Consider the following 24,513-nt stretch of genomic DNA (forward strand, 5'->3'; position numbering starts at 1 on the left):
CACACGCTAAATAGAATGCATGTCTCCATCCTACGGCAGACCTCAGTATACTGACACATCAAGGGATCCCACATCTATCAGTGAAACACATTTCATCGAAATTCACTCACAATCACATCTCTCCAACCGGGATATGAGTTGAGACTACTCCCTCCTGTTATGTGTCATAATTTAGGAGTTAATAATGTGAGTCATTCATATAGTTACGAGTATTTTTGTCAGTCCATAAAGGCATCACAGCTTCTACAGTGAGAGAACAGAGGAGGAGAGATGTTCTGCCCGTGTTTATTCTGCCAGTCATTGTAGAGAGTGAATGAAAAATGTGCTGATTTTGGGGCTTTTTTTTAAATATGTGCCGTCTTAGTAATGAGGTGATTTAACTGAGAGGAGGCTGATTATGAGATTAAAGACTTCCACAATTAGGAATGTCATTAAGAAAAGCTTTGATGTGAATTACTCTCCTCACACGTTAATTCTCATCCTAATCAGCCTGCATTTTGTTGGACACAGTATTTAGTTGCAGTGTCAGCAGTAAGTTTTTATTGTATATACGACACAATACTGGATGCAGTACAGTATTGTTGGGGGCAAGCAATAATTTAAAGCTCCATTATGGTCATCAGCTAGTCGCTAACGGTGTCTGTCTGCTGTTTGGTGCAGCTTTAAATTGTATGTGGGTACATATACAGGTATATACGAAGGCTCATGCACACTGTTGACGAATGAACAACATGCACATAGTTCAACAGCATCAATTGATAGGAGTTTCTGTCTTCTGGATTCTGTCTCTCTTTCTCGTTCTGTCCTTCAACATGAGAGACACTCAAAAGAAATACAATCTCTCTCTTATCGCCACACTCGCTTCCATTCTGACTTCATTTCCTGGATGAGGGTTGTCTCAATCATGTTGAATTTCATTTGTCAGGTTGTGCATTGTACTGTGCTGTGTTCCGTCACGTTGACATTTCTTTTCTGTCGACGTGTCAGCTGTGTTTGTCCTCGTGTCCTTGTGTTCAGACAGAGTCATTTCTTGTTACTTTGCTGCGAGCCGGTAACAGCAGCTTGATTTCCTCCTTGTTTCGATGCTGCAGAAGAAAACAACAACCACCAGGACAGACAACATCTTCGGTTGTGTGTGTGTGTGTGTGTGTGTGTGTGTGTGTGTGTGTGTGTGTGTTTAGCTCATCAAAAACAGTTTGGAGATGAATAAATGATTGAATTTGAAAAAGCCTGCACACATTTGAATCTACCTGTGATTCATCCGATCACCAGGTCCCTGTCAGCTCAGTTACCACACACACCCCCCCCCCCCATCCGGCAAAGCAAGCGGCACAAAACAGTCATTCTTTTTGAAATAATAATTATTTTGCATCCACCGTATTGTGGGTCTGCTGTGCACTCAGCAACGTTGCTCTTGAAAACAAAGCGGTTTGCCATTTTTCTGGCGATGTTGATGAAATGGGTTCATGAGTTCAACACTTTCATCCAAGAGCTCAGCAATGTATTCCCCCAGAGGGAAGCGGTGTACATCTTTTAATCATTATTTGTTGGAGCACCGTGTCACGCAGAACTACTACATCACGGTGAAAGAATTCTGAAGTAATTCATGGCTAATCCAACCGCTGTTTACTTAACAATAACACAAAAACCGGTTTGGCTTCAGGCCCTCAGCAAACAGCCTTCAGATAGAGAGGGAGAGCGAGAGGGATGGAGAGAGAGAGAGAGACAAATGTGCACAGAAACAACATCATTCTTCATCTGCAGGCTCTCTCTCCCTCTCTGTTGTTGACCAAAGCTTTTAGGGATTCGGTGGAGACTCTGAGGGTCGTTTTCCCCAAAAACCTTCAGGTGGCCGAGAAATCCAGTTGCTTGAACTGTGCATGAAATACACAATGAATACTAGGTCTAAATATAAAGGTGACAGTCGGCATAATAATCTTGTGATAAACACATTTAAAGACAATGAGAGGACAGAGGCGAACGTTGGAGTTGAGCGGTCATTCTTGGTTCAAGGTTCGCTTACTTTCTCTGGTTCTTTCTGTGATTTTATTGTCAAGTCACAAAAAGATGTCCGCCTTTAAATCAGTGAGACCTCAGCAAGTTCCTTTCACTGAAGAAGGCAGTGGGATATGGTCAAAAGCTCCAGAAAAAGCCTGTGAGTGAGACTTGAGTTTTAGAATGTTCTGTCACAAACATCAGTTTCATTCTCAGAATAATACACGTGGAGTTTTCTGTATGCAGCTGCGTCAGTGAAGTGAAAAAAATGCTTTTCAAATTGTTATATTAAGTCTCTTAACTTTTCTTTATTCGTCTGATAAGTGAGAGATCCTCGAGTTGAGCCTCTTCAGGAGCTTCCACAGAAGACGAGAAACCATCCGAGACGTGTTCTATGTTACTCTGTCTCCCTCCGGTGGACGCCAGATGTCAATTCATCCTCCTGCCGGCTGTGAAACAAAAGGTCAGTGAATCATCTGAGTTATTGAGCGCCATTATCAAATGCCACCGAGTTATTTTGTCCTGCGTTGAGCCACACAGCCAATCTCTTCCAGTCTTGGCAAAGCACGACGAAAGCCGCTGCACCAGATTGCTCTCAGAGTGAAGCATGTGGTGGATTTCTTTCCTGTGAAACTGACTGCAAAGATTTGGAAAGATGAAATACGGAGAAGAATTATTCAGAGAGAGCTTTTAATAAGGTGCCGCAACAAGGGTCTCCGTGTTAAAACGACTGGGATGTGGGCTCCTCGTGAGCTTTCCGTCCACATGCATTCTTCAGCACACTGAGTCTGGATGATGGTGAACAGAAGCCTGAGGACTGAACCGGTGTCTGCTGGCCTTTGAGCTTCAACGCTTTCATGGATACGATGGATATGAAGCTGTTTGGTGAAAAACATCAGCGTGGCCAGTGGTGGAGGAAGTGCTCAGGCCTTTATACTGCAGTAAAACTACCAATACCATGATTTAAAATACTCTATCACAAGTAAAAGCAAAGAAGTATTACACTCAAAATTGACCGAAAGTATCAAAAGTAAAACTTGTGCTACAAATATCTTGACACTATCAGCTTGTTGATTCAGATCAATGCGCACGTGTCACTCAGTGGAGCTGAAGCTCCTCATACAGACACGTCGTTTAGTCCACGACAACCGGATCGATCTGAGATGATGGATGGGAGAGAAACGAAGAAAACAGCTCTGCTGCACACAGTTCTATCAGCATTTGGATGAATCTCTCATCTTTTTAGAGACATGTTGGATCATTTCAGCTCTTGATTTCATTTCATTCAAAATGTTGTCAAAAGTACAGCATGTCTCTGTCAGGTGCAGTGGAGTATAAAGTAGCATTAAATCTACCTAAATAGTACTTGGAGTACTTGAGTAAAAGTACTTGGTTACAGTCCCAGTGATGATCTGAGGGCTGCACGTCATCCTGAAGGAATTGTGTTTACTCTCACTGACTGACACACGAGCTCAACATTGCAGCGATGACACAAGAAAACTAAATTTAGAGGATGATCGCACATTCCTCTCTGGGCTGAGAAACCTCTCATTCTAGTCGGATGAAATGCTTTCACAACCGCACGACATACACTCCTGCGTGCACCACTCTTACAGCAGGTTTGATGCCTCCTCGTACAGATTTCCCGACAAGTTCACAAACTGAAATGTAGAGCTTTGCAAACAGAAGCTCAGTCTACTTCTGATCTATTGCTCTGACATATGGAGGAGGACAATCAGGAGGAGAAGCTTTCACTGGAGCTGCTCCTCCTGTTTCCACCATAACAAATACAGACGAACAGCAAACCACTGAACACCTTGATGTTGTCGGTTTTGACCACATGGGGGCAGCAGAGCTGCACAGTTCAGTGTCTACATGTTTTTATTTTACTTGCCTGAGATACATGATGTCCAAATATGGTCCTCTGGGTGTGGAAGGAAGCTCCAAATAGCTCACACGCTGACAGTAAATGAGGGTATTTTGCTGCCATGGTAATCTCACCAACACCACAACAGCAGCCACGTGTTCATCAGTCACTGCAGTCTGATCAGAGGTCGTAAAACCATCTATCTGTTTAATCTCCTGCTTTATCACTGTGTGACGGAAGAACAGTTCAATAAAGCACAAAACTAATTTCTGCTTTTGATAACACACCACCACATTGAAGTGATGTAGTTGTTACTTTGCATGTTAAGATCAATAATACAAAATCTAATCAACAAATGAATCATGATGAATTATTAAAGGATAAGACTTTATTGATCTGCGGGGAAAGGTTACCGGGCAGCATATGAATTATTCAAAGGTGTACACATTGATGTACACATTAATGCATCAACAATGATTCTCCAAAAATATAATATACATATGAACCTTAAATAGGCTTTTATTTTCGGAACATATTTTAATGCTAAAACTTTTACTGAAGTAGGATTTTAAATGCAGAACATGTTCTTGTAACAGAGTATTTCCGACTGTAGTCATGATACTTTTACTCACTTTTACTGACACTGCTTTTATTTTGGATTGACAGGGTTTTAAGGACATGCTACAGCAGTTATTCTTTGACATATTAACTGTTTCGATTTTAGTCAGTGACACATTTCACTTTGATTGTAATCACGACACAATAATTCTCTTGAATCTTATCTCATAAGAGGCCCTTCCTGTGGCCTCTTCGTGAGTCACTGTTGTGCGTGTGATGCCTCACGTAGGTCACGTACCAGAGAGGAGACGTGCTCCAATCAAACATGCACCTGTTCAAATTCACCCACCGACACAAATACACTGAGACACATGTAAATGTGTTGAGCCTGTGTGGCTGTTGGTCAGACATGCTGATCCTCATGAGCACATGTTGGACTGAATCAATGTTTCCTGCTTCGTGTTGGTCACGCGCGATTCATCGTGTCTGTTTCATCATGACTGGCATGAGTTGCATATTTGGGGTGTTCCGAATGATGTCCTTTTGTTTGTTGTTTTCATTCACTCTCCTAAAGTGAATCATTCCCTTATTTGCAGAGGGCTTCTGGAGCTCCTTGAAGGCCTCACAGGGGACCCTGAAGTCCACTTGTTAATCACTGAGGCCAGAGCAGGTGAATCTAAGTGAAAGCATCAATCCCTGTGGATCCTAAATGGAGAAAAGGTCACGAGGAGATCCATAAATGAAGAGAGCGACACCGTTAAAGGCAGGCGGGGGCGTGGGTTTTGGTATTTTGCGCATTAAGTGGACTGTATGAACAGGAATTTGGGCTTTGTTGCCTTCTGCAGTTCGTGCAGTCCGTCTGTGTGCGTTGGTGTCAGACACAATAGCTGCTGGTAGATTGCATCATCAGCTAATTGTGACCCAGGAGATACCCCTCTCTGGCAGGCGAGTGAGAGGGGCAACCACGTGTGTGTGTGTGTGTGTGTGTGTGTGTGTGTGTGTGTGTGTGTGTGTGGAAACCCACTGCCTCTGCTGCTGCTGCTGATTCTGCCGCTGCTGCAATCACCTGCAATGCTTTCGACGCCTCGCCACTCCCGCCGGTTGCCTGGAGACGGGGTCGCCTAGGCCACAGAGCTAATGACACTGTGAGAGGATGAGGAGGAGAGAGACGGAGACAAAGACACAGAGAGAGGAGTGGGTTGGAAGAAACAAAAGGAAGGAGAAGGGAGAAGATAATGGAGGATAAATGGACATTGAGCAGGATTCTAATAAAGAACAGCCATCCCTTTGTCCTCACACAGCAAAGAAAAACTGATATTCGAGTTTGTTTTTTCACGTCTCAGCTTCCAGCTAATGTCATCAGGTCAGCTTTAAAAAAACAACAACACAGAGACAAAGACAAAGCATCTGGAAAATGTAGACGCCTGACAGGAATGATTCCCGGAGGTTGCATCATGGAAGGCATGTTATGATGGCTGTACACGACGAAAGATGCAAAAGAAAAAAGCTCCACAAACATCAGCAACAAATAGGAGTGTGTGACACCAAACACCACGGATTGAATGTTCACTTGTTAGACCTGGAAAATGCAAAAGGCTGAAGGCGATAACAAATCACACATTTACCTACAAGAGTTTTAGAACGTGTGAAAGAAGAAACCACGTTTATCTTATTGACAATAAATATAATGCATTTTGTGTGTGTGTTTTGGAGACCTGGTATTTCCTGTATTCCAGCTGGCTTCATGTTCATACTCCGGACCGGTCTTCGGGCCGGTTGGTTGATTAAATGTCTGGATGTTGCAGAAATTCTCAGTGTAGTTAAATACGATTCAGACTTTTAGTTTAATGATTACAGTTCCTTGAAAATGGTTCTCTGGCTTCAGTGGTTCCACAGACCCCCCCCCCCCCCCCCCCCCATGATGCTGTGGAATGTCTAAAAGGTGTTTTAGGTAATTCATATTAAAACAGTGAACTAAACTCGTTGTTACAAGTTTTTTGGTTAAATTTTGAACCAACATCCTCTCAAAGGAACCTTCATGTTTTCTGTGTGCAAGAACAGCAGGAGATCAATTACATGCACAACATGAGGGAGGGAGGAGGAACAGACCCACCGCTGGGTTGACACAGCGACAGTGTCAGCAATTGCTCACCTTTGCACCATGCTCTGTGTGTGTGTGTGTGTGTGTGTGTGTGTGTGTGTGTGTGTGTGTGTGTGTGTGTGTGTGTGTGTGTGTGTGGATGGGGGGGTCGGGGGGGGGGGGGGGAGCTGGTAATTGATTTCAGCCCTCTGGAAAGTCATTTCATCATACTTGGTGTTTTTAACCCTTGTCTTACGACAGCCTTACAGCAGTTAGTCTGCACGGAGACTCACGGCCCTCTGGGAAATTATAAGCTCCTGAGTGAGTGTGTGTGTGTGTGTGTGTGTGTGTGTGTGTGTGTGTGTGTGTGTGTGTGTGTGTGTGTGTGTGTGTGTGTGTGTGTGTGTGTGTGTGTGTGTGTGTGTGTGTGTGTGTGTGTGTGTGTGTGTGTGTGTGTGTGTGTGTCTGGAGGGGAGAGAGAGAGAGAGAGAGAGAGACATGAGCAGGAAGCTTTGAAGGAGCCTTAAACATGAGGCAGGGTTGTGTTTCAAAAACTAATGTGTATTTTAATCAGTTCTACCTACAGCAGACTTTTAACTGGGTCTTAAATATTTGAGAAAAACATAACAGGGAGGAAAACTGATGAGGCAGCATAAATGAATGTAAAAGCCAGAACAAAACGTGTTTGTTTTGTTGCAGATCAAAGAAGTCTCGACTATTTATACCTGTTTTAACATCAATGACTACACGTCAGCATTAAGCAGGTATTACCTACAGGCTGCTGAGCCTTTAAACTTAAATTAGCCAGGTTTTAAAGAATGAGATCTTATAAATTGCACTGTATGCACATCCTAGTTTAAACAGTAGATGTCAACTATATTTAGTGTAATCATCGGTGTCTTAAACTCTTGGTACGGTAACCAATATTTCTTTCTGTTCTGATCATTATATTCATCTTACTTGTTTACATCTAACATTTACATTTGCAGCGTAATCTTTTAAATTGGGGTTAAGGCCAAGAAAAATCGAAATAAATAAAAAATATGATTTGGCAATTTCCGTCTCATCCCATTTACAAATATACACAAAACATGATATCATATTTCAAATGGGGACGTAGTTTAAAAGTATTGAATTAAATCAAATTCAATTTGAGAGCAGATGTTTGGTCCGTGACTTTTTATATACGTCCCAAACATTTTAAAGGTTTGGCCAGCCCCGTTTCAATGGAACGTCATTACATTTGCAAATCACCATGTAGTCGTTTACGCTGAAGGTTCAGCACAATGTGTATAAAGCTCCAGCAAAGGAAAGCAGGTTACCCAGTCAGCTTTGTCTCACCACAGGTGAACCTTTACCAACACACTGGGCGAGAGGTCAAACTGGGTGAGAGGTCAAGCTGGGCGAGAGGTCAAACTGGGCGAGAAGTCAAGCTGCTTTGTTTTTAGGTTAAAGGTTCAACTCACCGACTTTGTTTTCGGGACGCGTCTGGCTTTTCAGGACGTTTCTGCTGCTTCAGCAGATTGTGGTTGTTGAGACCATTGTGTGCAGGATTTCAAAAGTATCAACGATACACATACGATGTTTTTGGCTCTCACAGCTGATACGTGCACTACTGCACACAGAGATTTGACCCAGTGTGTGTGTGTGTGTGTGTGTGTGTGTGCGTTTACATTGTTCGGGGACGTTGTGTACTGTCTCCACTTCCCCGTTACGCTCAAGCCAGGAGGCACCAGACGAACCAGTAATTCGAAGTACATTCACAAGCACGACTCCGAAACAGGAAGTGACTTTGGTCTGCGTTAACATTCCGTCTCATGTGAAGTAGAATGAATAAAAGGCACACCTCCCCCTCAGTGATACAGTGTAACAAATCTTTATTGATTTGGCAAAACACCGAATGACAAATTTGCTATTTTCTGACATATTTTCTGTCTGCACGATGTCACCACGAGAAGCTGAGTGAGTCACATCGGACAAAGTGTTTGAATCTTTCCAGTCAATATAATAATAAAGATATCCATCTCCACACTGCTAACATGTTCCATCAAATAAACACGAGACAAAACTTAAAAATATCAAAAACTAAAATATTTGAACAAGAATGGAAGCAGAACTTCATATCAACAGGTCATGCTTAAACAAAACACTTTGTACTGTGAAGCTCTGCGTTCTTACGACATCTTCTTCTTCTACTTCTACATTCACCACTGAGGTTTGTTCACACACGTAAAAACACAAACAGTTAAAACCAACGGTAAAAAATAAACAACAAGCTCCATAGGGCATAAATAAGTTACATTACTAGGTCAGTATATAAGGCGTACAAAAACAACATCCCACACGTTAATGCTGAGGTTACTATGAGAAAGTGTCAGTCAGTGCAACAGTCACAAAATGTAGAAAACCTTCCGAGGTACAAGGTTGTTCAACTCGACACCGAACATTAAAAACTTGGCCTAACATCAAATTCCTAATTGGCCTAAATCAAAATCACTGTTGCATTGCAACCAATCACGAGTTCTCATCCGAAAAGGAAAGGAAACATTCAGCGTTTGGGACTTCTCTGTTTATTTCAAGGCACCGTCCAGATACGCCCTCGCCCTCTCCCTGTGGGGCGGGGCCAAGCAGTGGCCGATGGCCTGCTCCGTCTCCCGGACCCGCCTCCGGAAGCGGTCCCGGTCTCGCGCCATTTCTTCCCAGTGTCCTTTACGAGACGCCTGGCGAGCGAACGGCCAGGTCCGCATGACGTGGACGTGGACTTGAGGAGAAAATCGCACCTGAAATCCAGAAGAGACGAAGACAGAAATTAGGTACATATTGTTAAAATGATACTGATGTCTATTTGTGCTTTTGGCGAGTTCATAACCGGCAACTGATCTCAGTAAAAGGGTATCTCAACTTCAGATACACATTATTACCACTCAGAGCTAAGCTGTGTGTGTAAACACCCTAACACCCCTCACTGACTGAATGTGGCCGTGGCCTGTTTTCCTGCCCCCTGAGTCTGATGACACACAGACTGTTTGACAAATTGTTTGCAACACTGCGGCAACTTCACATTTATCCCAATGCCGAGGCCGAACTCTCTGCTGACTCGCCGGAGTCACGTGACACACGGCTTAGTCATGGCGACCGGCGGCGTTGCTAACCGACGACAAACAACAGCTCAGCTGAACACACTGCGGTATGTGACTCGCACCGCATCTAACCACAGGACACTCCTTTGATATGAATGTACAAACATACACTGAGGGATCACGTGCTCCTCAGTATCTACTCCAGTGAAACTGTCATCTACCTGAAGGCAAAGCTGTAGTTTTTCCCTTGATATCGTCTACCTCGGTACGAAGTGGAATAGATATACTTATTTAATCTTTTGTCTTGATTTTCTGTGCAGTATTTACAGAGGAGGCTATTTTTCACTTCAAATCCCAGCGGGTTTCCTTTAAAGCTCCATCTAATCCCGTCTGCTCGATTAACTACATGGTATTATTAGGTAATGACCTTTTTCTGGGCGCTGCTGGTCTTGCTTTCCCTCGACTCCTCTGGCAGTGACTGTTGTGTTTGTCCCGTTCTCTTCCAGGGCACCAGGGTTTTGTCTGGGTGGGAGTGATGCTTTAGCTTCCTCGGTGTTAGCGGGGGCTTGGTGGCTCTGGGTGATTTTTTGGACTCTTTTTCACATTTCTTTCCCTTCGTGGGTGGAGCTTGTGTGTGGTGGACATCGAGGTCTTCCAGATCCTCCTCAGACGGCGGCGGCATTGCCGAGGAGCTCTGCAGGCAGGCCTGGAAGTTGAGAGGGTGGTACGGGTCGTCCTTCTGGCCGAGAGATTTCCACAGATGCCGCTCTTCTTCATCGTCCTCGGACGAAGGAGGGACGCTGCTCTCCTTCTCCTCCGTGTCCGACCTGGAGGGAGGTGCGGGAAGCGAGGCCGGCTGTTTGGAGGCCGTGGTGGTGGTTTGAGGTGCCGGGCTGCCGAAGGTGCAGGCGGTGAAGCACATGGGGTTGTAGGGGTCGTCGGGGCTGCTGAAGAACTCCAGGAGCCTCTCGCTCTCCTCGTCCATGTCGGGACTCGACCCCTCCGAACTGGCCCAGCTGCTCCAGCTGCTCTCGCTGTCAGAGCGGCTGACCCAGACATTCAGGCCATGGGGCCCCAACATCTCCTCGCCGGCCTTCCTCACAGACACGAGGTCGGCGTCGCTCTCCGTCGCTTTGCCTTTACTTCTTCCCATATTGGTGTTCGTTGAAATGCAGGCAGAGAAAAAGAAGGGGTTGTAAGGATCACTGGATTTCGACAGGGACTCCCAGAGCGCCTTACTTTCCTCACTGTCAAATTCGACTACGTTCTGGTCTTCTTCGCTGCTCCAGAGGAAAGTTCTCTCCTCTTCTGAAGTTTCCTGCTTGAAGCCTTTCTCACTGGTTTTATGGCAGCCGTCGCTTGAACCGGAGCTGTCGCCGCTCGACACGAAGATGTTCCAGTCGCCGGGGAAGCCCATTTTCCAGCTGGACTGGTGTCCCAGAAAGAGGCCGTCGTCTTTGCCGGACACGAAATCGTCTACTAATCCGCGGCACAGCTCGTCGGCGCGCAGCGTGGACAGCAGGGCCTCTGCGGCGGAGTCGCCCACGTCGGCGCAGAAGTCAGAGAGGCGGTTCGAACCGCCGCCGTCGCCGTCGAACAACGAGGAGAACAGGAAGGCATCGGTCGGGCTGTCGGTGTGTTGACCCGTCTCGTCTGTGATTCTCACGTGGACCTCAAACCGGAACATCTGGAAAACTGGACAGGCGGGAGAAAAAAAACTTTAAGAGTGGATCGAAATTCAAAACGGAATGATTTCAGTTGAATTATGATCTCCCATCTAACAAAATACTGCTGCTTCTTTGTTTCCTGGTATAAAATAATACCCTTGATTAAATAAGACCATAATAATATAAACATCAAAGGCCTGGGTATAAATATATAACTGTAGGTAGAAGTCACAGATTGCATTTTTAAAAGGCAAATCTGCTTCGATAGTGCTTTATGATTCATCACATAAAAATATAAAACTCACTGTAGTACCACATGGACTTTACAGCGATTAATAATGCGAGAACATAGTAAGTACAATAGCTAAACTAGGACGTAAACAACAAAATCTAGATAATATTTCTGAAAACAAACTCCTAATTGGACTCCATACGGGTCATTGTGATAGAGTTGTATTGTGACTTAACGGTGCAGAGTTAAATAGGATTTTGTAATCATTAAAAAGTAAAGTGTCGACTCAACGGTCTCTGGACTTTCCAGTAAACCATGACGTCACACAGGTTAGGAGGGGGTTGGGATGACTAACAAAGTTTTTACTCTCACTAATGTGTTGTTCTTACCGGACACGAAGGTGTAGTATATGACCTGAACCAGCAGTCGAAGCTGTTCCCACAGCACGGTGAGCATCTGTTTAGTCCACGGCAGGAGCGCCATCCCTCCGCTACCGAACATCTCCATCGCGGTTCGTTCAGAACCCCTCTCGGAACCAACAAGCGTAGCCATCTTTACTTCTTCTTGGACCAACAATAAAAAAGGATCCTCACGTATTCTGATATTCCTCGTCGAAAACCAACAGATTTCGCGTATTAGTCGGTGACCGATATGCGTCGATGTGCTGTCGCTTCATTGTACGGCAAGTGTGCGCCATTTTCGGATTTCCTTCGTCAAACACCCCGGTGTATTTTCTCCATGTTTCTCAGTCTGTGTGGTTGTCTGCGTTGTTGTAGTAGTAGAGCGTAATGTCTCGAGATTACAACACCAGTCCCTTTTAACGTAAAAACGTGACGTAGCGCGAAGGGCTGTGATTGGAGGACGTCGCTGGCGCTCACCGAACAGCACCGCCCTTCACGTAATAAACCTCCTTCGGGTTACGTAACGTAAGCGAACGTGTGACGCGTGGAAAAAGCCCAGTAATTTCCCCCACCAGCAGGAAATCCCTGTAAATAGCCTCTACTGTTCATTTTATGTAAATAAAGTCCTGAAAGTGAAAAGGTCGGGAGTTTTTTGAGACTCAAAATCAAATTGTACTTCAAAAAGGTGCAGTTTCAATTTCAGTCAATTATCACTTGGTTTACATTCTCATATACAGAAAACGTCTGCTTTATCACAACACCATCTAATATATTTGTATTTACATATATTTTAATCTCTCAAAAAACAAGATCCGAGTACGTAACAATTTAAAGAAAGACAACAGAAACATTCCCAATTTGAATCTTTTTATTAATCCAAAAAAAGTGTTGCAATTATGCCACCAGAGCAGACGCCGTAGAGGACTCGCTGTAGACAAAGAAAACACAGCGTTAGAGAGAGCACTCCTTTAGATAACGTTACTATAAATAAATACTGCAGAAAGGGAGTTGGCCCAATTCATAAAATGTACATTTGCAGGAAATAACACCTAAAATATGTTTAGTGCAATTGTGTGAAGGGGACTGGCAGATGTGGCACCAAGTAGCCACTCTGTTAATTTACCTCCAAATGTTTTCTAGCACAACAGAAATATCACTACTCTCAATAAAGAGAAGAGCAGGACAATGATTTGTGCATCTTTTAATGCAAATAGCCTATGTTAGTAGCAAGTCTATGACATCATTGAGGTTCACTTTGTAGTCATTTTTAATTATTAACAAAATGGAAGTGAAAAATTAAAGCAATAAGGAAAGCCTCCCAAAGCAGAACCAATACGTACTACTTCCAGTTGGGGGCCAGTACTCTCTTGGTCTTGTAGTAGCGGGCCAGCCTGTGGATCCTGCTCTCAGTGAGAATCAGGCGGAACTTGGCATCCCTGTCCTGCAAGTATAGTAAAAACATGTTATGGGTTTGAGGTGCAGCATCCCTGTCCTGCAAGTATAGTAAAAACATGTTATGGGTTTGAGGTGCAACACATATTACCGAATATGTGCATCCAGCCATGAAAACACCAGTAACTGCATTTACCTATAGTACAGCTTTGGTTTCCTTTATATCTTATTCTCTGATCATTTTAATTTGTTTACATGTCATAAAAAAAGCCAAAATTCATGAATAAAATGTTAAATTCAAGACACGAATTCCTGATGAAACAAATTGCAATGGTCTACTCAATCCTAATACCTCCCAAAACACCTTGCTTCTCTAAGTTTTATGTGAGCCAAACATTTGGTGGCATTTCCAAATGACAAGTTAATGTTTTGTAACCCACTCACTCAGCATATGGGTGTTATATAGAGACATAGAAAGCAGACTTTCCAGGCCTTCAGGAAACAGAAGCACACTACACCAGATGGCACTCTTAAAAACGTGCTGAGAATGACCATCATTGGTCTCATTATTTTGGTGTGGGTAGGTTTTGGGGCCTTGTTTTACCTTTCTGTTTCTCTCCAGATGCTTCCTGATTGCCACAGCCTTCTTGATGAGGTGGTAGAGATCCTCGGGCAGGTCCGGGGCCAGACCCTTGGTCTTAAGGATCCTCAGGATCTTGTTGCCAGTGACGAAACGTACTTGGGCCACACCATGGGAGTCCCTCAGAATCACACCTGGACAAGGTGACAAACAGACTTAAAACTTGGACAGTGCATGTTGCTCACAAACCGTTAGCTTTATTCATCTGTCACAGTCAATAGACAAACTGAGTTTATTTACTTCATCTAAACCGACCCAACTGATGTGTGAGAATGTTTCTAAAGCAAAGGGGATTTCTCATGGATGCTGGTAAAGTAGATTTGCGAACATTAAAGCTTCATTAAAACAGAAATTAGGTAAGAAATGTGATCAAACAATCCATACATTTGGTTATAATGACTCCAAAAAAATGTTACTCCAGAAAGGCAGTTAGCCCAATTCATAAAATGTACATTTGCAGGAAATAACACCTATAAGATGTTGATTGTAATTGTGTGAAGGGGACTGGCATTTGTGGCACCAAGTAGCCACTCTGTTAATTTACCTCCAAATGTTTTCTAGCACAACAGCAATATCACTACTCTCAATAGAGAAGAGCAGGACAATGAGTTGTGCATCTTTTAACCTTAACGAGTCCACTAAAGTAGGTATTGATGGGGAAAGATGTTACACCCTAAATACCCATTATTTGACTGTCACCAAGTGTGGACAGTTATACTATTAATTATATATTAGTTAATCACTCAAATATTAGCCCTATTTGGATATCAGTGGTGGGCCGTCAGGGCCTGCAAGGCCTTCTCTGCTGGCCTAAACATAATCAAAGTTAAAGCTATTTAATCATTTTTCTTAAATACACTACATGTATTATAATTTCTAAAAATATTTTTCCCATTATCTTATTTTCTCATTGCAAGCTACTGTCTTCCTCAGTTGCTCTGCTGCCAGTGCAGCTAGTTTTAAGTAGAGCTTTTATCCAATCAGATTTCACCTCTGTGTCGCTATGCAGTTTAAGTGAATGGGGCCAATATTGTTGATTGTCGGTGTTCAACCAATCAGATCTTTAGTTTGACATGTTGGGCGTATTCTTTGACGTGCCAGAGCCTGCTAGCCATATGCGATTGGTCAGTGGGCTAGCCTGACATGTTGCGCGGTGACAATCCTAAAATCTGCTGCCTCTGCCGAGTGGACATTTTCGGCACTCAAATGCATTAAAGAAATACAACTGGGGAGGCTCGACTGTCTTCACTAGCGTCCATGAATCAAAAAGGACTTCTTACTGGAACTAAAACGCACGGATGTACTGAACAACCGTGGAATTAAACTCTTTAACAAAGAAAGGAGGATGCACTTTGTCTTTAAATAGTGAACAGCAGCTCTCGTAAGTAAAATGCGTTTGTTTTTACATCTGCAGTAGCTTTAATATGCTTGTTTATATATATTATTATTTGTACAACTTGTTTTTATGTAGATTTGTTTAGTTTTATATGTGATAGGAACTATTGTTGCGTCCAATGTTGCTCTGGGGACATATTTAGCCGGTGCCAGTGTTGGCAACTTTCTCGCGAAATCTGGCGACTTTCCAAACCCTCGTGGTGACTTTTTTCATCAAAAGCTACTAGCGACAAATCTAGTGACTTTTTTCTGGTGTTGGAGACTTCTGGCGTTTCGACGTTGAAGCACGTACATTGTGTTCTGCACTGTCGTGAACGAGCAGCGGGTGTTGCCGTGAGCCGCCCCAAAGCACACAGGCGGGTCCTCTCACAGAAGCCTCACGCTGCAGTCAGAGCAGACTTACTCTCTGCAGTTAGTGGATCTATAGGTGTTGAGCTAATATTTACACAAAACGTATAATAACCGTAGCTGTGTTTCAGCTGCAGGACAGCAGTGAAGGCCCAGGTATAAAATGCACGGCCCGCCACTGTTGGATATAGAACATGCCTATAACAGAGGCATTGATTTGTTAATAATGTTAACAGTAGAGTTCTCAAACCTAAAATGAATCTAGACTGGTGACATTTGATCTACAACATCTGTGAAATAATGCTCCCATCTGTTGAATTAGTCAATTTTACTGCTTACATTAGCTAATAGCAATGGACAACTTTCGGAAACGCCTTGTCACATTATGTATGATTTTGTTAAAAGAACCACCATTATGCTGCAATTCTGTTGCAAATTGAACAGCTGTGTAAAGGCAAGTTGTATATAAGGTACAAATATACCTATTCTAAAAATAACCACATACTCAACTAAGGCTCACTCATTTAAATATGTTTTAATACAACTATACATACTGTTATAAGCACTGTGCTGCATATCAAGAACAGTTGGTGGTCACATACTCTGTCATGCAATTCAACAACTAACACATTAGTACATTTCTAGACCTAGAATCTCTTTAAAACAAACTTACCGATCTGAGAGGGGGTCAGGCCTTTTTTGGCCAGCTTGAAGATCTGCTCTTTGACATCATCAGATGTGAGCTTCAGCCACTGAAAGTGATGTTTAAATGATTAACCAACTGATCAAAGCAGTCCAGAAACACGTTGATACATAATGAACATGATTTCTGTTAACGTTACTTACAGTGGGAACACTGCGCCTGTAAGGCAGAGCTGACTGGGACAAGCCCTTTCTGTAAGAAATAAACATAGGTTTAATTAAGACGCATTGGCAGCGAGACGGAGAAACGTGAACGCAAACATTAAATGCGTGTTTAAAAGGTTCTAGTAACGTTAGCTCGCTTATCTGCGAACCTGGTGAAGGTTGATGTCTGGGCTAACGTTAGCTACTTACTCGTGTTAAGACTGTTGGGAATTTAAACGTGTCATGCTTTTGTTTAATTTGTTCAATTTCGCGTAAATAATCCTGCATTTAGTCTGTGAATGTGTAATATAGTACTGTGTATTACTGGCCAACATCGAAGACAAAGTCAAGCAGCAGAATCGTGGTGCGCTGCCAGCGCCGTTAGCTTAAGTAAGCTAGCTAGCTAGCCTTAGAGACGGATGTCAATATGCGGGTCCGTATATACGAGTTATTTTCTAGTTTATAAACTGGATTACATCGCTCTAAATGCTCCTCAGACATCCATAACACGTTTACATGCGATTTGGTGCCACCAAAACCAATCTGTCGACACAATATTTTAACTTAAAATCGTGAAACGAGAGCTCACCCGGGAGCGTGCATGCGACCCATGATGGCGGTAGAGGAAGAGAGGCCGCACACGTGACGGGAAATGGTATTTTGCGCCTGCGTCGGAAGTGACGCAGCCAAAAAAAAGCGTCATTGACGGTGTTGAGTCACTCAAGAATATGAACGTTTTGAGCTGAACGTAGCCTGAAAGAAACTAAGAAAAGACACAATTGAACAAATTGATAATTGCATGTTGTAGCATCGAAGTATTACAAAGTCCTGCAAATATATTTTAATATTTTGTTCCACATTTTTTACGTAAATCGTTTTTTAGATGCAACTAAATAGTCCCCAATATTCACTGAATATCCCACCTCAGTTTTTGTTTAATTGTACATTATTTCAGGTACAATGTGCTTCTACTGCAACACAATAATTAAAACAATTATTGTATTATTAGAGCTGATAACAAGGCTAGAATACTGACTCAGCAAAGCAGGCTGCAAGGTTACTGTGTATAATAGTTTTAATTTCAGTATGCAACATTTTACAATATTGTGTAATTTAAACTGTGTGTTTTCAGCGACCTTTGGGTTTGGTCTGGGGGCTTTCTTGTGGGGTCATGTGTCAAAATATTTTCCTTCTGGTCTCCCCTGCACATCTACTTAAACACACTCATCACTTTTAACATTCATACACTTCACTTGGTTTACGGTCCTGTTATGTTTTTGTGTGCACTTTATTCCATATCCTATATTCCATATCTTATTGTATATTTCAAATATGTTTCTATTTCCTGCACTGTGCTGACAGTTTTTGATAGTTCAATGTTATTCGATAGTTAAGTGTTATTTTGATAGTTAAATGTTATTGTTTATTGTTGAATGTTATGCACCCTCCACCACGACAAATTCCTTGCAGGTGAAAACTTGCTTGGCAATAAACGGTTCTGATTCTGATTAAAGCTACAATCAATTATAAAATTATATTATTACCCACAGAGTCACAGCGTAAGGTGCTGGGTGTCTGTACTGCATCATCCAATTTATCCACACCCATCCCATTTTAAACAACAGAAACAAAGAGTCACATATTTGTTTCAAAAACATTTAATTTGCTTTAGGAAAGAGGGATTACAATACACACTGATCCATTCGGGTTACAGGTCACCAATTAGGAATAAATAACTGGCCATGTTAATACAAACTCTGCTTGCTTTCTCTGTACAGTCACTGAAAGAGTGGATCAAGTCACTAATATTCAGTGTGAGTGATGCTCTCAGATAAAAATGGTCTTGTAGAATCTTCTCTTTAAAAAAAACAACCCTTTTTCAGATAAATTCAAATTCTTTATTAAACATTAATAACAGCTTTAGATTTAGAGTAAGCAAGGGGAGAGGAAAGCAGCCAATGCTCAGAATCTTGTTCCCTTTTTTTGTGAAGATGGTTTAAGTTAAAGTTGCCTTCTCAGCACTGATCTGAGTTCAGTTTGCCTGACATTTCCTCAAAATTCAGGGTCTTTTCTCACTTCAGTATCATAAAACCTGGCTGGATCTGGACTTCACTGGCAGTGTATTGCTAACATTTTCACCCAGTAACTCATCGCGGCATCATTACACCACTCTTGCGTCCTGGGAGTGAGGGTGGTATTGCTGCCTCAGACAGCCTCACGTCCAGACGCCAGTTTTAACTCATTAACTGCATTCTGAAAAAGTCTGAATTATGGTTTTGAACCACCTGAAGGAAACAGACTTATGATCAGCATTAGTGGGCAACCATAATCTCTTCATCCAAAGCACACAGCAAGAGTGTGTTCCAAAGCTTATGATACAAATTCCCCTTAAAAGTGTGCCGTGTGAAAATAGTCAAGTAATAACACAAGAGAAAGACCTGGTAGCGTGGATTTAGTGCCCACTGTTACAAAAAACCTTTACGGTGCCGGTCCGGCACCAGACCTGCGCCGTCACAACTACTGATTTAGCTTTAGAGAATATAGATTTTTCTATAATTAGGACACATCGTTAATAAAATATATATAGCAATAAGGCCAAGTTGAGCATTAAAAAGGGATTGTGAGCACAAACAAGGCACCCAGTTCAGCTCCCGACGTGGGAGAGTGGTTCGATTTGCCGGCCTTCTCGTTACTTTTGGCACATTCTCGGGGAATCACAAGGTCACTGTTGATCTCCTGGAATCTGTTGTGTTGGGCTACTCTACCCAGAAGTGTCTGCTGAGGAGCAGGAAACACTGATGCCTCCTATTTGTCCAAATAGAAAATAAACAAGGAAAATGTCAAAATGAACCCCCTTTCTATTCCTTAAAAAATAAACGTGTCAATCTATATATACTCTTCTCATAGCAAGCCGTTTTGGTCCTAATATCAAAATGTACAAAACATTACAGCTCTTCGTTATAGTTTAGAGAAAAGAGAGAGAGAGACAAAATAAGTGAAGATTGTTTGTCACAGAAACAATCTTGATTAGTTGGAGAGAGAAATCGAGACGAATGGAGAGCAGGCTCCGCTTTGAGGGTTTGTGAATCGGTCTGTTCGGTCGCTCTGTCGGGGTGCGTCTGAAGGAGTTTTTAAGTCTGCATTCACGTCATATGGGAATAACCACTGAAGCCACATGGTCCTTATCACAAGCAGTGACCTGGTGGTGTTCAGCCTGGTTTGAAGCCGCAACAATCGCTTTCTGAAATTCTGTTTGTGATCTCAACACAAATGTACTTATTGATGCATGTTTCTCAGCAACAAGTGCAGCTGTAACCTTCCATGTCTTCAGAATATTGATAACATCATTAATGTGAAAGAAACTGTCCGTTTGCTTGATTACATTTTAAATGAAAAAGAACTCGCTGCTTATACTTCTAATGGCATGTCAGAAATCCTCAATTCATCTCCAGACCCCCAAGTTTGAAATAAACCAAAAAATGAAGGTCTGAAATAGTATTTGTATGAACTGAAAAATGCAGTGACCGGTATTTTCAAGTAAGGCCGCATCCGCCGCCTTTCCCATATGATCAGAATGCAGCTTTTGTCTGGAGTCGTTCCCGGCTTCGGGAGAGAGGCAGGGTTGGGGTTAGAAGTAGGGGACGGCCGTGAGTTTGTACCACTTGACCGTCTCCTTGCTGAGGTCAAAGTCTTTGAGTCTGAGCGTGATGCCGCCCAGAAAGTAGTTCTCACGCAGCGACTCGGCACTGAGCACGCTCAGTTGAAGCTCCCGCAGGCCCAGGGTTTCCTTGCTGTAGCCGCTGTACACCAACTGTGGAGGAAGAGCAGGAGAAAGTGACTGAAGTTCTTATTTGGGTTCACGCTGGCCATGAATGAGCCACTTTTAATACTTCCATACCATTTCATTGAAAGTAGGGTTCCTGGTTTTCCTCGAGATCTTTGTCTTGCGTTTGGAAGTCTTGTGTGGATCTGGAAGCAGGTAGGTTTTCACATATGGATTGGGATCCGTTCCTTCTTCAGAAACCTGGAGAGATGGATTTATAATATGACAGCAGAAAGACAAACAAAAGCAAACGGCACGTCTGTCAAAGCAGCATCTCAAGTTACGTATTCAGTCATCGCTGTTTACCAGATCCCTGATGTGCATGACCATGATGAAGAGGTTGCTGTTCCTGTAGGAGATTGAGAGCTTCACTTCTCCTTCCACCCGACCAGAAGTGGGACTCAGTGGAGGCTCTGCAACAGTCAGACGCCACTCATCACTCGTTGTTACCACAAGAACACACACATTTCTAAATCAAGGCAACAACATAGCCTTTTCTCTTAGTCTGTTACCCAATAAATAACTAAAATGATTAGCAACATACTCGCCAAATTCAGTTATAATGGATGGGTTTTATTTACCTAGTGCTTTGGGCGTGGCATCTAAACCTTCTGTCTTGTCATCCCGTGCAATCGGATGAAAGAAGGTGTAGACAAGGTCACACTAGAGGCAGAGATCATGAGATTGATTCATTGACTGGTACTCAATACCAACATCGTCAGAGCTGAGTGCACCGATTACTGAGCGCTTGCATGCGTATGTGTACCTGGGTGACCTCAGTGGAGCTCCTCATCAGGTTGTGGACGTAGTTGTTGAGCTCCAGCTTCCTCTTGGCTGCCACTTCTTTGATGTGGGTGCGACCGAGCACCATCTTGTTGGTGAAACTAGAGATAAGGAGAGAGGGGAGAATATTCCACATAACCAGATGTTCGTCAAAGCTCCAGCAGTGAGGTAGCGTCTGCATAGCCGTCAGGCATAAAGAGGGAACCTTAAGTGGGCCATCGCGGGCTTGTCAAAGGGGGATATTAATCCAGAAGGTGAGATTCTCTCTTTCCAAAACATGCCAAGTATCTTTGGTAGTTACACTGTTTTGAATGCTGATGTGTCAATAAAAAAAGTACTGTATCACAATTAGTAAAGTAATGTACTGCTGTAGAAGGAGGAGCAAGAAAAGGCCAATATTACTGGAAGTTTACTCTACGTTTAGAATGTTTTCACCGCTTTACCTTGCAGTCAGACAGCCGTTAGCCATCTCTGCCCCCTTCAAAGCCACAGGACTCCACTGACAAAACCAGTGATTGTACCTCACAGAGTACCACTGCCTCAATCGGTTAGTTAGCTTTTGTTATTGCGTGACTTTGGTGAATCCAAACTACCTAAAGCCACACAATAACGCAAACAAACGAATCGATCGAGGCAGCGATAGACCAGCAACTAAAACAAATGACTGTTTGTATTAAAATGACTTGTGGCTTTGAAGAGAGCACAGATGGATGAAACAGCTTTAGTTCTCTGTCAGAAAAGGCCGTCTGAAGCCAAGGTAAAGTGGTGAAAATATTCTAAATGTACCGTACACTTAAACTGATATTGATTTTTTTTTAATGGTCCTTTTTTAAGCCATCTGAAATACATTTTGCTGCTGCCCTCTTCCACAGCAGTGTATTGCTTTCCTCCTGTGCTGGTTCTCCGTTTCTCCAAACTGGGGGCATGCCCACCTTTTCCGTAGGTAACACACTTACTATGAATGAGTACCTCGTGCAACCCTACTTCAAAACAGCCGAACTAGGTGACGCCTTACCTCGGCAGCTTCCAGAGCGGGAAGAGGATGGTGAGTTTGTTGTGGAGCTCCTGGAACTCATCGAAAGTGCGGAAGACAAATTGGGGCTCGTTCTGACCTTCCCTCAGGAGCCTCACCACATACGTCTGCACAGAGAGGACAGGCAGGGAGACATCAGGTGTCCGTGCTTTTTACAGTTTACGTCCAGAGATGTGATGGAGCATGGACACGACGCAGTGGAACTCACGTAGTGCTTGTCGGGGTTGTATCTCTTCTGGAAGGAGAAGATGGAGGCGTGGACGATGCGGCCCTCCTGTTTCAGAGTGTACGTCTTGGGGGAGAAAGACAGGATGGGCTCGTCGTTGGCCGGCAAACCAGAGAATCGTAGCTGGGCGAGGTTGTGGATGAAGAAGTTGAACTTGGTGGCAACGCTGCCCAGACTGGACTCTATCAGCCTGGAGAGGAGGGCGGTGAAAAGAAAGAAATATGGAGGAAAACATTTAGTCGTGTGAAACATTTAGCAAAAGGTTGTTTTCTCTACGACCCAAAGCTGTGACAAAGTCTCCACAAAGCACAATTTTCCTTCAACAAACCCGACTGGTTTTAAAAGGACACGGTCCACATGATACGGTTTCTCATGTGTCGGGGGTTCATGTTGCTGTAATGTGAGGCAGCAGCTGTTGTTTCCCTTCCTATGCTTATACTGCCACCTGCTGGACTTTCAGTTCGTAGCAGCCAAGAAAAAGAAAGAAAATAAGGGAATTGTCCTTGAACTCAACTCTTCTTAAAATAACAGCTCTGGCCAAAATAGCAGCTGTGCAAATGTGAATACTTCAGAAGAGAGGAACAAAAACAAAGAAGAGTGATTGATTCCTCTCTTTCTTGAGACGTGTACAACTTTGAGGTTGTCCAAGAGTTTGAGAAATTACATTTTAAACTTTGCCACCCAGTTTGTTTTTTTAGAGTGAATCAGCGCGGGGAGAATAGAAGTCAATGCATTTTGTGGTCAGATCGTCGAGCCATAATTTACCTGGTGAAGAAGATCGTTGCCTCAGCATCCGTGTTGTGGGGCTGCAGGGCGTCAAACACGTACTTTAGATCCTGAGAGCCGGTCAGCTCTGGGAGGCCTGAGGACGTCATCTACAACACAGAGACAGAGAGATTTACCCAATTATTACCCATCATTTTGTACAGTAAGATAATTACATAAAGCCAATATATACAGTACATACAACAATATATAACAGAGTGCATCCATATTAAATAACATGCATTATTATTCCTTCGTCGAGCATATTCTATAATTGGACAACAGTGAAGCACTAATTTATTCTGAAGGCAAAATGCTCCGTGTTCTCATATCTTATTATTGTGGCTCCTGCAGGTGCAAAAGAAAAGGGTTCTGCTCAACAATGAGGACACTCTAGAGGAGGCCAAAACTACTGTACAGACTGACGAAGAAAAAGAAGCCAAAGTAAAAACCATGAGAAAATGTCCACTTGATGCATACACCTATGTGCATCCCTTTCTGCCATGACTGTGTGTGTGTAAATTATAAGTGTCAATGTTTACGTATCTATGCGTGCATAGATATGTGTGCATAGATATGTGTGCATAGATATGTGTGCATAGATATGCGTGCATAGATATGTGTGCATAGATATGTGTGCATGTGGTTTGTGTGTGTGCGTGTTCTGTCTCACCAGTGACAACAGGTTGAGGAAAAGCCCGGAGTGCTTGCGGATGAGGTTGTAGGCCTGGCAGCACAAGTCTACAAACAGCTGGAAGCGACTGGTGGGACGCTCGCCTCCGTTGATGACGTACGCCATGTCAGAGGTCAGAACGAACGGAGCGCGGTCCCTGGTGGGAAGGAAGGAGAGAGACGTCGTCAGCTTACCAGGGTTACTCAAAAAGATCAAAGATCTTAAGTTTGAATCTTATGAAGAGCACCACAGGGACACCCTGAAGCAAGTTACTACAAAGCCTCTAAGTATTGCAGTGGAGATGCTCAGAGGCTAAAAATAGCGTAGTTGTGAGGCAGCCCACCGGCTGGGAATGAGTGCCGTGTGTGAGCTTTGAACCAGGTCATGCTTGAAGATACACATTCATTGAGTAGAAACACAGTGAATCAAACACCTGAAATTTCTTAGAAAGTAACCAAATGACAACAAATTATAACACTACAACTGGGACACAAAGCGCTGAGGCCCTCTTTAAAGGATCTAGAGCGGATGGTTTAAAGTGCATTTAGGGCGTTGCTGACGCCACTTTTGCTAAACGGCGCAAAGTGAGGCGGAAGGGGCAAAGGGGTTTTATTTAGTCTCTTAATTAATCACTGGAGTGTTTTGATCCGAACATAAAAGCCAGAGGCGTTTGCGTGTCTACTAAGCCATCGACTACAGACCGGATTTT

At 43.2% G+C, this 24,513-nt stretch overlaps 3 protein-coding genes across 3 annotated transcripts in view; all 3 read right to left on the reverse strand.

Moving 5' to 3' along the window:
* Positions 1 to 8,366: 8,366 nt before the first annotated feature.
* Positions 8,367 to 12,242, reverse strand: LOC306780984 (uncharacterized protein). Its single transcript, XM_079273561.1, has 3 exons — positions 11,869 to 12,242; positions 10,008 to 11,275; positions 8,367 to 9,280 (listed from the first exon to the last, which is right to left on the reverse strand). The coding sequence occupies exons 1-3, from the start codon at positions 12,029 to 12,031 to the stop codon at positions 9,071 to 9,073; spliced, it is 1,641 nt and encodes a 546-aa protein (XP_079129687.1). The 5' UTR covers positions 12,032 to 12,242; the 3' UTR covers positions 8,367 to 9,070.
* Positions 12,243 to 12,730: 488 nt separating this feature from the next.
* On the reverse strand, positions 12,731 to 17,137 carry rps13 (ribosomal protein S13). The gene is made up of 6 exons (XM_079270776.1): positions 17,091 to 17,137; positions 16,502 to 16,550; positions 16,329 to 16,407; positions 13,877 to 14,046; positions 13,221 to 13,321; positions 12,731 to 12,808 (listed from the first exon to the last, which is right to left on the reverse strand). Exons 1-6 carry the CDS (start codon positions 17,111 to 17,113, stop codon positions 12,775 to 12,777), a joined length of 456 nt encoding a protein of 151 aa, XP_079126902.1. The 5' UTR covers positions 17,114 to 17,137; the 3' UTR covers positions 12,731 to 12,774.
* Positions 17,138 to 18,143: 1,006 nt separating this feature from the next.
* Positions 18,144 to 24,513, reverse strand: part of pik3c2a (phosphatidylinositol-4-phosphate 3-kinase, catalytic subunit type 2 alpha) — a 35,954-nt gene continuing 29,584 nt past the window's right edge. The window contains exons 25-33 of the mRNA XM_079265893.1: positions 23,805 to 23,961; positions 23,132 to 23,241; positions 22,349 to 22,556; positions 22,123 to 22,247; positions 21,091 to 21,208; positions 20,906 to 20,987; positions 20,631 to 20,737; positions 20,400 to 20,525; positions 18,144 to 20,312 (exon numbers count right to left, since the gene is read on the reverse strand). Coding sequence (XP_079122019.1) covers positions 20,130 to 20,312; positions 20,400 to 20,525; positions 20,631 to 20,737; positions 20,906 to 20,987; positions 21,091 to 21,208; positions 22,123 to 22,247; positions 22,349 to 22,556; positions 23,132 to 23,241; positions 23,805 to 23,961 — 1,216 coding nt within the window. The 3' untranslated portion in view covers positions 18,144 to 20,129. The remainder of the gene's footprint in view (positions 20,313 to 20,399; positions 20,526 to 20,630; positions 20,738 to 20,905; positions 20,988 to 21,090; positions 21,209 to 22,122; positions 22,248 to 22,348; positions 22,557 to 23,131; positions 23,242 to 23,804; positions 23,962 to 24,513) is intronic.

The sequence above is a fragment of the Melanostigma gelatinosum genome (genome assembly GCF_949748355.1).
Source record: "Melanostigma gelatinosum genome assembly, chromosome: 1".
Classification (NCBI taxonomy): domain Eukaryota; kingdom Metazoa; phylum Chordata; class Actinopteri; order Perciformes; family Zoarcidae; genus Melanostigma; species Melanostigma gelatinosum.

Coding starts and splice junctions, on each gene's coding strand:
- LOC306780984 (XM_079273561.1), bottom strand. CDS start 12,031: ATGGCTACGCTTGTTGGTTCCGAGAGGGGTTCTGAACGAACCGCGATG. Junction 11,276..11,868: donor ATACTACACCTTCGTGTCCG/GTAAGAACAACA, acceptor CCGCCTGTCCAG/TTTTCCAGATGTTCCGGTTT. Junction 9,281..10,007: donor CCAGCAGCGCCCAGAAAAAG/GTCATTACCTAA, acceptor TCTGGATTTCAG/GTGCGATTTTCTCCTCAAGT.
- rps13 (XM_079270776.1), bottom strand. CDS start 17,113: ATGGGTCGCATGCACGCTCCCGG. Junction 16,551..17,090: donor GGTCGCATGCACGCTCCCGG/GTGAGCTCTCGT, acceptor TATTTCTTACAG/AAAGGGCTTGTCCCAGTCAG. Junction 14,047..16,328: donor CCTGACCCCCTCTCAGATCG/GTAAGTTTGTTT, acceptor CACCTTGTCCAG/GTGTGATTCTGAGGGACTCC.